This window comes from Lynx canadensis, chromosome B4 (assembly GCF_007474595.2).
Source record: "Lynx canadensis isolate LIC74 chromosome B4, mLynCan4.pri.v2, whole genome shotgun sequence".
NCBI lineage: Eukaryota > Metazoa > Chordata > Mammalia > Carnivora > Felidae > Lynx > Lynx canadensis.
The window spans coordinates 121889082-121903454 of record NC_044309.1 but is presented as its reverse complement, the minus strand read 5'-3'; the positions used below and the strand labels follow the sequence as shown (position 1 = coordinate 121903454).

The following is a 14373-nucleotide window of genomic DNA, read 5'->3' as shown; positions in this document are numbered from 1 at the left end:
CCAATGATGGACATTTAAGTTGTTTCCATTTCTTGGTTATTGTAAGTAATGCTGAATGAACATAGGGGTGCAAATATCTTTGCAAATCAGCATTTTTGTATTCTTTGGATAAATACCCAGAAGTCAAATAGCTGAATCATATACTTGTATTCTTAATTTTTTGAGGAATGTCCATACCGTTTTCCACAGTGGCTGTGCCAGTTTACATTCCTACCAATAGTTTGTGAGGCTTACCTTTTCTCCAGATCCTAAGCAACACTTGTTATTTCTTGTCTTCTTGATAATACCCATTCTACCCAGTGGGAGATGATATCTCATTGTGGTTTTGATTTGCATTTCTCTAATAATTAGTGATGTTGAAGATGTTTTCATTTGCCTGTTGGTTATTTGTATGTCTTCTTTGAGAAAATGTCTATTCAGATCCTCTGCCCATTTTTTAATCAGGTTGTTTGTTATTTTGTTGTTGAGTTTTATAAGTCCTTCATATATTTTAATCCTCTGTCAGATATATGATTTGCAAAAATCTCCCATTCAGTAGGTTGCCTTTTCATTTTGATGATGGTTTCTTTTGCTGTGCAGGGGCATTTTAGTTTGATGTAATCCCATTTGTTTGTTTTTGCTTTTGTTTCCTTTGTTTTTGGACTCAGAGCCACAAAAATATTACTAAGACCAATGTCAAGGAGCTTATTGTATGTTTCCTTCTAGCAATTTTATGGTTTCATGTCTGACATCGTAGTCTTTAATTGACTTTGAGTTAATTTTTATGTGTGATATAGTGATCTAGTTTCATTCTTTTGCATGTGGTTGTCCAGTTTTTTCAACATCATTTATTTAAGAGACTGCCTTTTCTCCTTTATATATTCTTGACTCCTTTCTCATAAACTGATTATCCATATATGTGTGGGTTTAATTCTGGGGTGTCAATTCTGTTCCTTTGATCTGTGTGTCTGTTTTTATGCTAATAGCATACTGTTTTGATTACTGTGGCTCTGTACTGTAGTTTGAAATTGAGGCATGATACCTTCAGCTTTGTTCTTTCTCAAGATTGCTTTGGATTTTAGGGCTTGTTTCCATACAAATTTTAGAATTATTTTTTCCAAAAGGCCATTGGAATTTCAATAGGAATTGAATAGAATCTGTAGATTGCTTTGGATAGCATGGACATTTTAACAATATTAATTTTTCCAATCCATGAGCATGGGATATCTTTCCATTTATTTGTGTCTTCTTCAATTTCTTTCATCCGTGTCTTTCTTATAGTTTTCAGTATACAGGTCTTTCAATTCAAAGTTCTATTTAGGCATTTTATTCTTTTTCATGAAATTGTTTTTTTTTTTTATGTTTTATTTATTTTTGAGAGAGAGAAAGCACAAGCGGGGCAGGGGCAGAGAGAGGGGAACAGAGGATCCAAAGCAGACTTTGTGCTGACAGCAGGGAGCCCAATGTGGGGCTTCAGTTTGCAAACTGTGAGATCCCGACCTGAGTCGTAGTCAGACACTCAACCAACTGAGCCATCCAGGTGCCCCAATCTTTTTGGTGAAACTGTAAATGGGATTGTTTTCTTAATTTCTGTTTCTGATAATTTGTTAATAGATTATAGAAACACCAAAATTTCCATATGTTGATTTTGTACTGTGCTACTTTACTGAATTTGTTTATTAGTTCTAATAGTTTTTTGGTGCTATTGTTTGAGTTTTCTATGTATAGTATCATGTCATCCGCAAATAGTGACAAATTTACTTTCTTTCCAATTTGATGCATTTTATTTCTTTTTCTGGTCTAATTGTTATGGCTAGGATTTCCAATATTATGTTGAATAAAAGTGGGGATAGTGGGCATCCTGGTCTTATTCCTAATTTTAGAGGAAAAAGCTTTCAGTTTTTTACTATTGACTGGTGTTAGCTGTGGGTTTGTTATATATGACCTTCATTATGTTGACATGTGTTCCCTCTATATCTACTTTGTTTAGAGATTTTATCATAAGTGGTGATTGAATTTTGTCACATGCTATTTCTGCATTTGTTGAGATGATAATATGATTTTTTTCCTTCATTTTATTAATGTGGCATATAGCACTGATTTATGTGTGGATTTTGAACCATTCTTGCATCCCTGGAATAAATCCCATATGATCATGTCATATATAGCATGTATTACATACATCCTTGTAATGTATTATTGAATTCAATTTGCTAATATTTTGTTGAGGATATTTGCATCCATGTTCATCAGGGGATGTTAGCCTGTAATGTGTATGTGTGTGTGTGTGTGTGTGTGTGTGTGTGTGCGTGCGCACACATGTGTGTGCGCTGTCTTTGTCTGGTTTTGGTATTAGAGTAATGCCAGCCTCCTAAAATAAGTTTGGAGGCATTCACTCCTTTTTGATCTTTTGAAAGAGTTTGAAAAGGGTAGGTATTAAATCTTTGAATGCTTGGTAGAATTCACTACATGTGAAGCTGTCTAGTCCTGGAGTTTTGTTGAATCAATCTTCTTGTTGGTAATCGGTCTATTCAGATTTTCTTTTTCTTTAGTCTTGGAAAATTGTGTATTTCTAGGAATTTACTCATTTCTTCTAGGTTGTCCAGTTTTTTTGGTGTGTAGTCATTCTTAGTAATCTCTTCTGATCCTTTGCATTTTTGTGATGTCAGTTGTAATTTCTCTTTCCTTTCTGATTTTATTAGAGACTCCTTTTATTCTTTGTTAGTCTGGATAAAGTCTTGTCAATTTTGTTTATCTTTTCAGAGAACCAGCTCTTAATTTCATTGATCTTTTCTATTGTTTTTTTTTTATTCTGTTATTTCCACTCTGATCTTTAATATTTCCTTCCTTTTACTGACTTTGAGCTTTATTTTTCCTTCTTTTTCTAGCTCTGTCAGGTGTAAAGTTAGATGGTTTGAGATTTGGGGTTTTTTCTTGTGGTAGGCCTGTATTGCTGTGATCTTTCTTCGTAGAACTACTTTTGCTGCATCTTGTAGATTTTGGTATATCATATTTCTGTTTTCATTTGTCTCTGGGTATTTTTTTTAATTTCTTCTTTGAGTTTTTTAAAGTTTAGTAATTTGAGAGAGAGAAAGAGAGAGAGAGAGAGTGAGCACAAGCAGGGGAGCAGCGGGGAGAGAGAATCCCAAGCTGGCTCTGCACTGTCAGTGGAGAGCTTGATGTGGGGCATGAACCCACAAACTGCAAGATCATGACTGAGCTGAAGTCAAACACTTAACCACTGAGCCACCCAGACGCCCCTCTTCTCTCATTTTTTTGATGACTCAGTGGTTGTTCAGTAGCATGTTCTTAGTTTTTCCATTAATTCTTATAATGGATTCTACTTTCATACCATTGTGAGTGGGAATGTTTGATAAAATTTCAGTCTTCTTGAATTTATTGAGATTTGTTTTGTGGCCTAACACATGATCTATCCATGTGGAGTTGAGAAACATGGATATTCTGTTGCTTTTGGATGGAGGGTTCTATATATCTTAAGTCCATCTGGTCTAATGTGTCATATAAGGCTGATACTTCTTTATAAATTTTGTTTGGATGATCTATCCATTGATGTAAGTGGGTGTAACATATTGATTTGGCTAATGAAAACATCCAATGAGTCAAGTTATTGTGCAGGCTTTGAACCAAACAAGCTCATTGACATTTGTCCTGGAGATATTTATTCAAAAGACATTTATACCTCCTCCCAGACTGTGGAATGACCAAAGTTATGGTTGCCAGAAGTAAAAGTAATCACCTCAGCCTCACTTTGACAAGAGGGGATTTATTTGTGTTAACCAAAAGGGTACTGGAAAGCAAGAAAACTTTCTGTTAATTATACTGAAAGGATGTCCAGCCCTCTATGGGAATTCCTTATCTGCCAGTAATCTTTGTCTATGTCCTGCTACACACAACAACACAATGGATTAAAGTTTGGGCTTTGGCTGGTTGAGGGTGGGATAGACCTCAATTCCCCATCTGAACAATTCCAAAAAATAGTTTTACTGCTTCCATTTTTAATTCTTGCTGAGCTGGAATCCCATTCAATGTAATTATCGTTTCTCAACCACTCGCTGGCAAACTGGATAGAAAGTACAAGACAGGAAAAAACAACGTCAAAATATTGTTATTGGTCTAGTGTTGGAGACCTTGATCACGAGAGTCAGAGAAATAATAGAAATATTAAAGAGATGTTTTAAAAAGAAATTGTGGCCTGCCAATGACTAGTAAGCAAAAGATAAAGGAGCAGCTGGGAATTAAAGGGCCCCAAGATAAATGGCAAAAGCCAGTTCTTATAGGAGGGCTGACTTTCTTTTTCTTTATAGTATTGGGCATTACATTGTTTCCCTGACTGCAGGAATCTATGTACCACCACGAAGGACAGGATATACCTGGGTTGATGGGCATTCAGAAGAAAAAGACCAAAGCGTGTGTAGTTTGAGTAAATGTAATGCTGAAATAAGTCTCACTAGCTACTATAATAAGTCTCACTAGCTACTATAATATCAGAGTCTAGATTGTCATTTTTATAACCACCCCAAAGGTCTTTATATGGTCAGTACAATCTTGGTTCAGGAATTTAGTGTTTTACTTTTTCCTGAAGACCACCTATTGCCATTGCCTAGAGCTATGACAGAACAGTCTTGAGTGACAACAGTATCATGTGACATTATAGCTCTAAGTGTGCTATAGTTGATATTGAAAAGTGATTTGGATGATAACTACTGTACTCTCTCCCCATAACCTCCTACTCAGTAATATTTTTACTAACAATGTTTTTGTCACTTAATCTGCTTTAAGTTCAATGGTCTTAGGTTTAAAGAAACTGAAAAATATTTTTAAACTATTTATCTACACTAAAAAATGTTTTTCCAAAGTATGTTTATATGGTTTTTGTGTCCTCAAAGTGGCTGTGGTTTTAAGCACAAGTATAAATATCTCTTTAACGAAAACAAATTAAACCAACAATATTTGTATGTTAGGACTCTTTTCGTGTTCAGAATCACAGAAACCAGCTCAAACTAGTTTAAACAAAAAGAGAAGTTACTGATTCACATAGCAAAGAAGTCCAGGTAGTAGGGCAGGATCTAAGGCCTGTGTCATCAGTGCTTGCTGTCTGGCTGGCAGTGTTCTCTCTTTCCTAGCACCCATTCCACCTTTACTCCTTGGCATAGTCATTCACTTCTCTCCTGCTACAGATGAGCTTACTGCTTGAAGCCAAGGAATTCACAATTATGAAGGCTTTAATATTGCTAGTTTTGCTAACTGAACAAAATAAACTATGGAATATTATAGCTCATTTCTAGGGAAACATTGTGATTGGCCCTGCGTGGGTCTTGTGCCCTCCCTTGAATCAATCTCTCTTCCCAGGGGAAGATTCTTAATGATTGGCCAAGCCTGGATTCTGTGACTAAAACAAGGAAGGGTATAGGGAAAGAGTGGGGGAACAGAGATTGTGATTGACATCCTTATTTGATTCCCATAAGTGAGAAAGGTGAGTAACAAAAAGAACTTGCACACAGCATCTAATATGCTAAAAAGTACTGATTTGTATGTGTTTAGTTCTTCCTTCTCCTTTCCTTTCTAAATTTTGGCTCATTTTTTGTTGAAGTCAGCCTAGTAATTTTAATAAGTAACTTAAAAATACTTATTTTAGGGGCGCCTGGGTGTCTCGGTTAAGCATCCAACTTCAGCCTGGGTCATGATCTCAGAGTTTGTGAGTTCGAGCCCCACATTGGGCTCTGTGCTGACAGCTCAGAGCCTGGAATCTGCTTCAGATTCTGTGTCTTCCTCTCTCTCTGCCACTCCCCTGCTTGTACTCTGTCTCTCAGAATTGAATAAACATTTTTAAAAAATTTAAATACTTATTTTAAAAGACAGACTAAGTAATGAGTTTAATGCTAAACTCCTATAATTTTTATTTTGTTAAGACTTTTTGGATAATCTTGGTGCCACAAATTATATAAGTATGCTTATTAAAATGCAGCTACCAACCTAGCATTTTTTTTATCATTGAACCACTATAGATTGAGATTTTTAAAAAACGTGCATGATACATCATGAATGTACTTTTGACTTTATATGTGTCTCTATATTTTGCTGATAAACTTTTTTTTTAGTGATTTACTTGTATATTTAAGATAAACTGTTATAAAGTCCTCATCTAATTTTAGTAGTGAATCATTTGAATTTTTAGAAACTAAACTTTATACCAATACTTTAAGGTAGTAACTTTTTCAAATATATCTTTAAAACTTCTTTGCACAGGGGGTGCCTCAGTGGCTCAGTCAGTTAAAAGTCCATCTTTGGCTCAGGTCATGATCTCATGGTCTGTAAGTTCAAGCTCTGCATGGGACTCTCTGCTGTCAGCACAGAGCCTGGTTTGGATCCTCTGCCTCCTTCTCTCTCTGCCCCTAACCACCTCCCTCTCAAAAATAAATAAACATTAAATAAAAACTTTGCATAAAAGACAACTTAAAAGGTTCATATATACAGGATCAAGCAAGAGCACTTCTGATCATAAGACAAAAAGCCAAATTTTTGTTCCCACTAAGAATATGCTGGAAATGCTGGTATTATTATAAGTTTTATTATTGCTACTAACATTTCTATAAAGCTTTTTAACTTAGATAATGCTTTCATATACATTATTTCATTTGATTCTCATGGTATCTTGAAATTTTTCTCTTTTTTGTACCCAAAGGGAACTAGTATATGCTTTTTCATTTGTCTGCCTAGCAATTCCAAGCCAAAGTAGCATACAATTTATTTTTAAGTGAATGAAGACAAACAATAATAAATATTGACAAACATACTAAGAAAATGGAACCCTTGGAATCCCACCAACCCCACTGGTGGGAGTGTAAGATGATATAGCTGCTATGGAAAACAGTATTGCAGTTCTTCAAGAAATTAAGCATAGAATTGCCATATGGTTGAGCAAATCCACTTCTAGATATATACCCAAAAGAAGTGAAAGAAGGGACTGAAACAGGTATTTGTATACCATGTTCATAGTAGCATTATTCACAGTAGCCCGAAGTTGGAAACAATCCAAATGCCCATCCACAGGTGAATGGATAAACAAAATGTAATATGTGCGTACAAAGGAGTATTATTCATCCTAAAAAAGGGAGGAAATTCTCATACCTATTACTCCTACCATATGCTCTAATTTCATCAAATTTGAACTGCAGTTACTTTATACTCTACCTCCCAAATGATTTATAGTTCCCAAATGCAGCATGCATCCCCATTTTTTTTTCTTTATTCAGAACAGTCTCATCCTCACTTACTCCCACCTTTTCTGTTTTTGAGAAACTCCCACTTATATCTTAAAACCCTTTACAAATGTCTCCACTTCTCTGGAATCTTCTCTGACCAAACCTCATAGAGTGAATTAACTTTTTACATAAGCATAGTTACTACAACTGTATTTATGTATATCACATTTATAATAATAACTTATATTTCTGTCTCCCTCTAAAATATCCCCCTAAAATATCAGTTTCTTCAGGGAAGGAACTACTTGTTATTCATTTCTGTATCTCTAGCACCTAACACAGTTCCTGGCAAAATTGTGGGTACGTGATGATGATGATGATGATGATGATGGCGATGACTATGACGACGACAATGACCACGAAGATAGCATTTATTTAATATACTTACTATGTGCCAGATATTATTTGATATACTTTACATATAATAATTCATTCTAATCATTACAATACTCCAGTCGGTTCGTTGGATCCAAAGTGGTTACCTAGCTTCCCCAAAATTGCTCAAATATGTAGCAAGACTGGGATTTGAATCCAGGCAGTCTGGCTCCAGAATGTGTGTTCTTAACCACTATGCTATACAGCTGTGATGATCACATGTATTAAAAAATGGTTACACACATACATTAATGTTATAATTTCAGCTCCTTTTAGGCTTAAGCTGCTTTTACCCTTAAGTAGCATTTATTTTAGGGGTATCATATACATTGTTTTATTTGTTTGAATTGCCATAGATATAATTTTTACATTGTATTCAAATTCCCTCTGGTAATTTTTTTCTTTTTTAACAAAGTAAAGGCAGTAAGAAATCACAAATACAGCAAAGACAGATTTACTTGGAAAATGTGCCCAGTATTCATGCCCAGTGGTTCCACAGTCTTGCTTCTATGGAGAGCAATGAAGACTGTGGTCTCATGTTAGTATTTTAGGCAGATGGAGTATCAGTCAAAACCTGGTAAACACCTTACCCAGCTTCCAAGTTTTACTGTATTGAGTACATGTGACTTCCTAATAGGTATAATCTAAAACTGTGCAGCAGAGCAAATGAGTTTCTGTTTTACCCATTGCTGGGGAACAGTGCCAGCATATCTTTCTGTTTTGTACATGACAGATATGATATTAAAAACTATAAGCCAAAACTCAGCCGTAATTTTTAATAACTAAATGTACATGGTAGACTATACATGTTTTAATTTTAGTAACAGTAATTTTATTTATGGCAAAGCAGAGTTTTATTGGTTGGTGTCCTAAATCTTTAATAAGAATCAAAGAGCCTGAGGGAGAAATAAGTCTGGTAGTTCTCAATTATTAAGACAGAGCAGCTATATTATTCTTACACTCCCTGTTAGTTTCCCCAAAAGTATACTTTACTTGCTTAACTTATTTTCTCAGTGAGAGTGAATAGAGGCTGAATGATAGTATTACCATATTGATTAGATAATTTACTAGCAAACACTATGGAACTTATCTAGTTGAATGTTTGGTTTGTTGTAAAATTTCATTTGGTTTATTATATCTCCCTGCAAAGTTGAGTTTAATCATTCTCATATCTCCTTGTTTTACCTAGGGAGTCTTCAAGACATTATTTTTACCAACTCATACTTTTTACATTCATTCTATGAAGATAAAATATAAGTGAAAACACTCAACAAACATTAAGAACCTTTTACCAGGCCCTCTTCTCCCCTGCAAAATTTCCATACTGTCTGTGTTTCTTAATGGCCATTCTTTAACTCTCTTCCATTTGTAAATTTCTTTCTGCAGCTTTCCTGGAACATGAAGATTTTCGTTTTCTTTCCATTTCTAGCTTTCCTTTCTCTGTACCTCTTGTATACTTGGAGACTACGGAGATGTAGCACTGGTCACGCCAGCCTCTCCACATCACATCTCTGTCTGTAGTTGGGTCTCCATGGAATGAGAAGCAGAAAGTACGGAACTAGCAAATTCTGTAAGGACTGGCAAGAGAAAACAGCGCTGTGGCCCATACAGGAATAGCACTAGTAATCCCCAGAGTGCTGGAAAAGCCAAAGAGAAGCATGCTGTGGAGGAGACTGGGAGACTCTCAGTTAAGGACACAGACTTGGTGAACTTATTAACAGCAATATTCTAGGATGAACCTAATTTACAGATAGTAATTGCTTTTTTTCAACTGGAAAAACCAAATTGTTTCCTTCTCTTTCAGGAGGCCAGATGCTCCAGTGCCTGATGGTGAAGGTGAAAAAAATACAGAAGAAAGTTCAGATAGTGAATCTTCTTTTAGTGACTAAGCTTAATTTTGATAACAGTTACACATACATGTGTGGGTATGCATTTACATTCTATAAGAAAGAGAGCCTGAGCTTGAACTCTTAGTCATAAAAACATCAAATGGTCATATATCTACCACCAAACTCCCTCTATGTTAAAAAAAATAATAAAGCATTTATAATCTGGCAGAATGTCTTATTACCAAAATACTGAAAAGTAGAATAACCAAAATAAAGTGCCATTAGTGCTGCAGATACCAAGGTGGGAGATTTCAGGATGTGGTGAGCATTGAAAATGAAGTCAATGTGAGTTTGGTGATCAAAAATAGACTCAATGCAAAAAAGTGAATTTGACTAAGTGAGTAATTCAATTTTTGTGACTATTTTAGCATGAAAAGTATTAAGTGCATTTATATTATAAGAATTGCTAAAGAATTTTCTGGCAGAGACTAATATTGGATTTAAATTTTCAGTGACAACTTGAAGCTTATATGTCATAGAAATTATGAAGTTGAAATTTATTGCCATATAGAGCTTTTCACCACTTGTTCATTAGTTCATATACTATCAAAGTGTCAGATATTCTTAGAATATTATCAGATAGAAATTGAATTGAAGGTAGTTTCAGTATGTTTCACAGTGAGCAGGCATCATGTCATCAACTCTTTTATTGCCTAAACAGAAAAAAATCTTTAATTTAAAATGCTGTCCTTACCTCACCTTGCAAATAATTCTTCATGAATAATTATTTGCGCAGTCTAGAAAATCTCTAAAATACTTACATGGAAAGATATATAAATGCATTTGATTAATGGTACCTGTCTTAGTTTAGCCCACCTGAAAGTAGACCCTGAGGAAAAGACTTGGGGGTAAGTATGGCATTTGTGAGGTGATCACAGGAAGCAGAAGCGAGAGAACAGGAAGAGCAAGAGAAAGAAAACCCACACAAAAGTATATTACCAAGGTTGCCATTTTGAACTCTAAGACCTGAGAAGTTTACAAACTGCCTCCTCAAAATATTCGCCTAATACAGATAGGATAATTATTAACCAGTTTCCATCCCCTATTAGTTGAAAGTTACCTCCAGGAGAAGTGACTACCCCAGCATTTCTGAGCTATCCTTTTATGAGAGAAAGTAGGCTACCCCAACATTGAAAAGGGACTTGGAACAGAAAGCGGAAAAATGCATGCCTCACACTTGTGGTAGGATTTCACTAGCAAAAACGGACAGGTCTGAGTTCAGAACTCTCTAAGTGCAGTTGTGGCTGATATCAGAAGTTGACAAGGAGATGTGATGTTTGGCAAAAGAGATGTTTGTTTTTGAATAAATAGTTCTTACCTATTCAGAACTGCTTGAGTCCCATGTTAAGTTCATTCTATCACTGAGTCTTCAAAGTGATGGTCAGCAACAGTCTATAAAAGACTGCCCAAGACGATTAGACAAGCTACAGTTCCTGTTACAGTTCCTGTTACTACAACTGAACCCAAGGCCAAAATATATTCATCATCTCTTTCTTCCACCAGCCATTTGAGATTTTCATTGCTCTCTGCCAGAAATTCAGCTAGTCTAGTTTGGTTGACTGCCTGAGTGGCCCAGACCTTCATCCCTTCAGGGATCTAGGGTCTTGGTTACTTTGCCCTTTTTAGGCTATGAGTATCACAATTGTTTGTTCACTGTTCACATCAGGCACGGAAACATCAAGACATGCCCCCAGTGAATCACCTGAGTTCCAGACACATTCTCCCTGTTTCTTTTTGTAGTCACATTTCTAGCTCCTCATGTTAACCAACATATTAATTCCCCTTTCTTGCCTGTTGTCCCACAGACATGAGCAACCCAACAGGACCAGTTGGCAGCTGTAGCTTCAGTTTTGTGGAGTCCTTACAGTGCTTCCTGGGGGAAGTGTGCCAGCTTCTTCCCCTTACCCTGTCAGGATACAGGACCTCCAATCCAGCAAAGCCTAAGGTGGTAGGAATGGGAAACACATTCTACAAGTAGCTCACTGGGAATGGTGGTAAGAAAGGCCAATCCTATTTCTATCCTCTTGGTTCCTGCACCTTGAAGTTGGGAACAGGGAATCATATGCTGTCCATTGGTATAGTGCATGTATCCTATCCTGGAAAATAGAACCTTAATCCTACAGGATATTATATCTGAGCTGATGCCTAAGCTGACTCTGTAATAGGCCATTTCATTGTTCTACTAGATTACTTGCTTCTGGATGATGCTGTATACATAGGACCATGGATGTAATAACTCATGTTCTTTGTTTGCTATAAAACAGTTTCTTGATCCGAGGCAGTGTAATGCAGGATACTATGTTGATAATAGGCATTCTGTAGACTATCAGATAGTAATGATAGCAGAGGTACTGCTGGAAAGGAAGGCAAGCCTATATTAAGAGTGCAAATTAATTAGTATAGGAATGAATGAATTCCTCCTTCAGGGTGAAAGGAAATCAATGCACACAACTTGCTACCAAGTAGCTATTTGGTTTCGATAAAGGAATGGTACCAAATCATTGGTCTCTGCTGCTGACAGAGCACGTATTCAATAGTGGTAGTAACTAGAGCAGCCCTTAATGAGAGAAAAACCAAGCTGTTGGGCCCATACGTGGCCTCCCTCTATCTCTATCACCGTGATTACTCCATTCATGGGTTTGCTGTACAAACCTGGAGTGGGTAAGGATAAGACTGACTGAAATCTATTGGAATCATCCTATCTGCCTAATTGTTGCTTCCTCAGGTGAGTTGACATTTCATGATACAAAACTCTGCACATTTCACCATAATCAAAAGACTGTTTTTATCCTTAACTCAAGCCATGTCTCTCTATCAACATGGATGACCAAGGGCACTGTTAGAAGCTCTGTCCATCAGGAAGATTTTTGCCTCACCAGTAATCCGTACAGCCCCCTCTGAGAGAGACTATAGTGGAGAAGCCAGTCATTGTTGTCTCACCCCAATTTATCCAGCTGGTCCATCCCTGAACACGGCCTACTTTTTCCTTATCTGTCACTTGGCATGTTAATATTACAAAAAATAGCCGCAGTTCTTCACTTCCCCCGTCTCCATGCCTTTTGCCATATACTTTTGCATTGCCTTCCCACTGTGGGTGGAGCATTCTGCCTCACCTTCTGACTCTGAACTTAACCATGTGATTTTGCTTTGGGCCAGTAGAATGTTAGCACATGTGATTCAAGCAGAGGCTTGAAAACTACTTGGATGGTCTTGCCTTCTCTTGTGCCTCTGCCACTGACATAAGAATATGACCAGGATAGTCTGATGGAGAATGAATGACATGTGGAACAAAGCTAAGTTGTTCTATTCACCCAGCAGCCAACCCCAAAATGTGAGCAAGCCCAGTCAAGATTAGAACATATGCCTAGCCAATTCCCAGCTGGCCCTAGATGTGTGAATAATAAATGCTCATTGTTGGTTCTCATAAAGATTTTTTTGGTTATTATATGGTATAACTGTAGCAATATATAACTGATACAACTGATCATAGGTAATTCCCCATGAGATCATAGGAATAGGTTGAAGGAGATACATTAGTGTAAGAGATGTAAGTGATAGGGGAATCTAGGCTACGTGTCCATGTAACTTACACATACCGTGTGCACTTGCTCAGGCTTGATCCCAAATGTATCATTTCTGTCAAATGATAGATTGCTACTGGGACTATCTGATCTGATGATTTGGTGAATCTGATAACACCCACCTCATGATGGGCAGCTCTAGTTAATCACCTGATATCAGATTTTCAATTTCTGTTGGGTGTGGAGGTATGCCAGGAGCTGTTTTTCAAGCAATTAAAAGGCATGACTTTGCTCTAGAACCTAAGATCTGTGATGTTAACTTTCTAGTAGAGTTTGCCAGAGATGCTACACAGTGTTCTCCATCAGGTATCTGTAGTGTCAATGGATAATAGGTCATGTAATCAGCTGAGCAGCAGGGCAGCTTATGTCACAGCCTGAACCTGGAACACAGCCCTCTCTGCTCTGTGCTCCATTTGAAACTGGCAGCCTTCCAAATCTCCCCATCATAAATAGGTGAGAGCAGTATTTGGCTTTCAAAAGCCAAGATCCCCAACATGCTATACCTCGTTCTTAATGGTAGAGGGTACAAGTTTAATATCTTGTCCTTTACCTCAGAGGGGATGTCCCAGCATCCTCCAGACCATTGAACCATTAAAACCTGCAAGGATCTGAATCTTCCATTTTCTAGCTTATGTGTGTCTTATAGGGCACCAAGATCCTTCCTACTTCCTCTTCACCAAATCTTATTAGCCTGATTTACCAATACAAGTTACCAGCATGAGATTTTTGTGGAATATCAGGATGAACAATATCCCTGCATCCCTACGGGATGTAGCTACCTACCACTGATTTTCCCAAAGATGTCGGCACCACCCTCATTACTCACATTCTTTATTTCCTTAGTAAAGAGAGTTCTCTAGATCCTTCCTGGGAAAATAGTAGGTTGGTTCTCTCAGCACAAGAAATAAATCTATTCTGACATTCCCACCTCTCTGCCACTGACCTCTTCCTCAGTCCTTTGACAAGGCAGTTTCAGCATCTCCGTCTAATTTAGTATAGGCCATCACGACAGCCTGTTAGCACCAGTTCCATGTGTCCTTGCCAGGATGTTAAATGTTGAGTGACAAGAGTGCTCTCATGTCAATAAACTCTCTTCTATCCAGCCTTATATTCTGCCCCCTCTGGTCTGACACACTCCAGATCTATTCCCACACATGTTCTCCAGATTTCTGCCAATACTTGTTAGCCAGTTCTAAAATTCAGTAAATAGGCTATTTCTTTCCAGATCAAGGACTATATTTTCTCTCTCAGCTAAAACTTGACATT

The 14373-nt window shown here is 37.1% G+C and overlaps 1 protein-coding gene across 2 annotated transcripts in view; it reads left to right on the top strand.

Moving 5' to 3' along the window:
• Window positions 1-10854, top strand: part of WASHC3 (WASH complex subunit 3) — a 48476-nt gene extending 37622 nt beyond the window's left edge. For both annotated transcript variants that reach the window (XM_030323511.1, XM_030323510.1), the window contains exon 7: window positions 9442-10854. In XM_030323511.1, the coding sequence (XP_030179371.1) occupies window positions 9442-9526 (85 nt within the window). In that variant the 3' untranslated portion in view covers window positions 9527-10854. The remainder of the gene's footprint in view (window positions 1-9441) is intronic.
• The last annotated feature ends 3519 nt before the right edge of the window (window positions 10855-14373 follow it).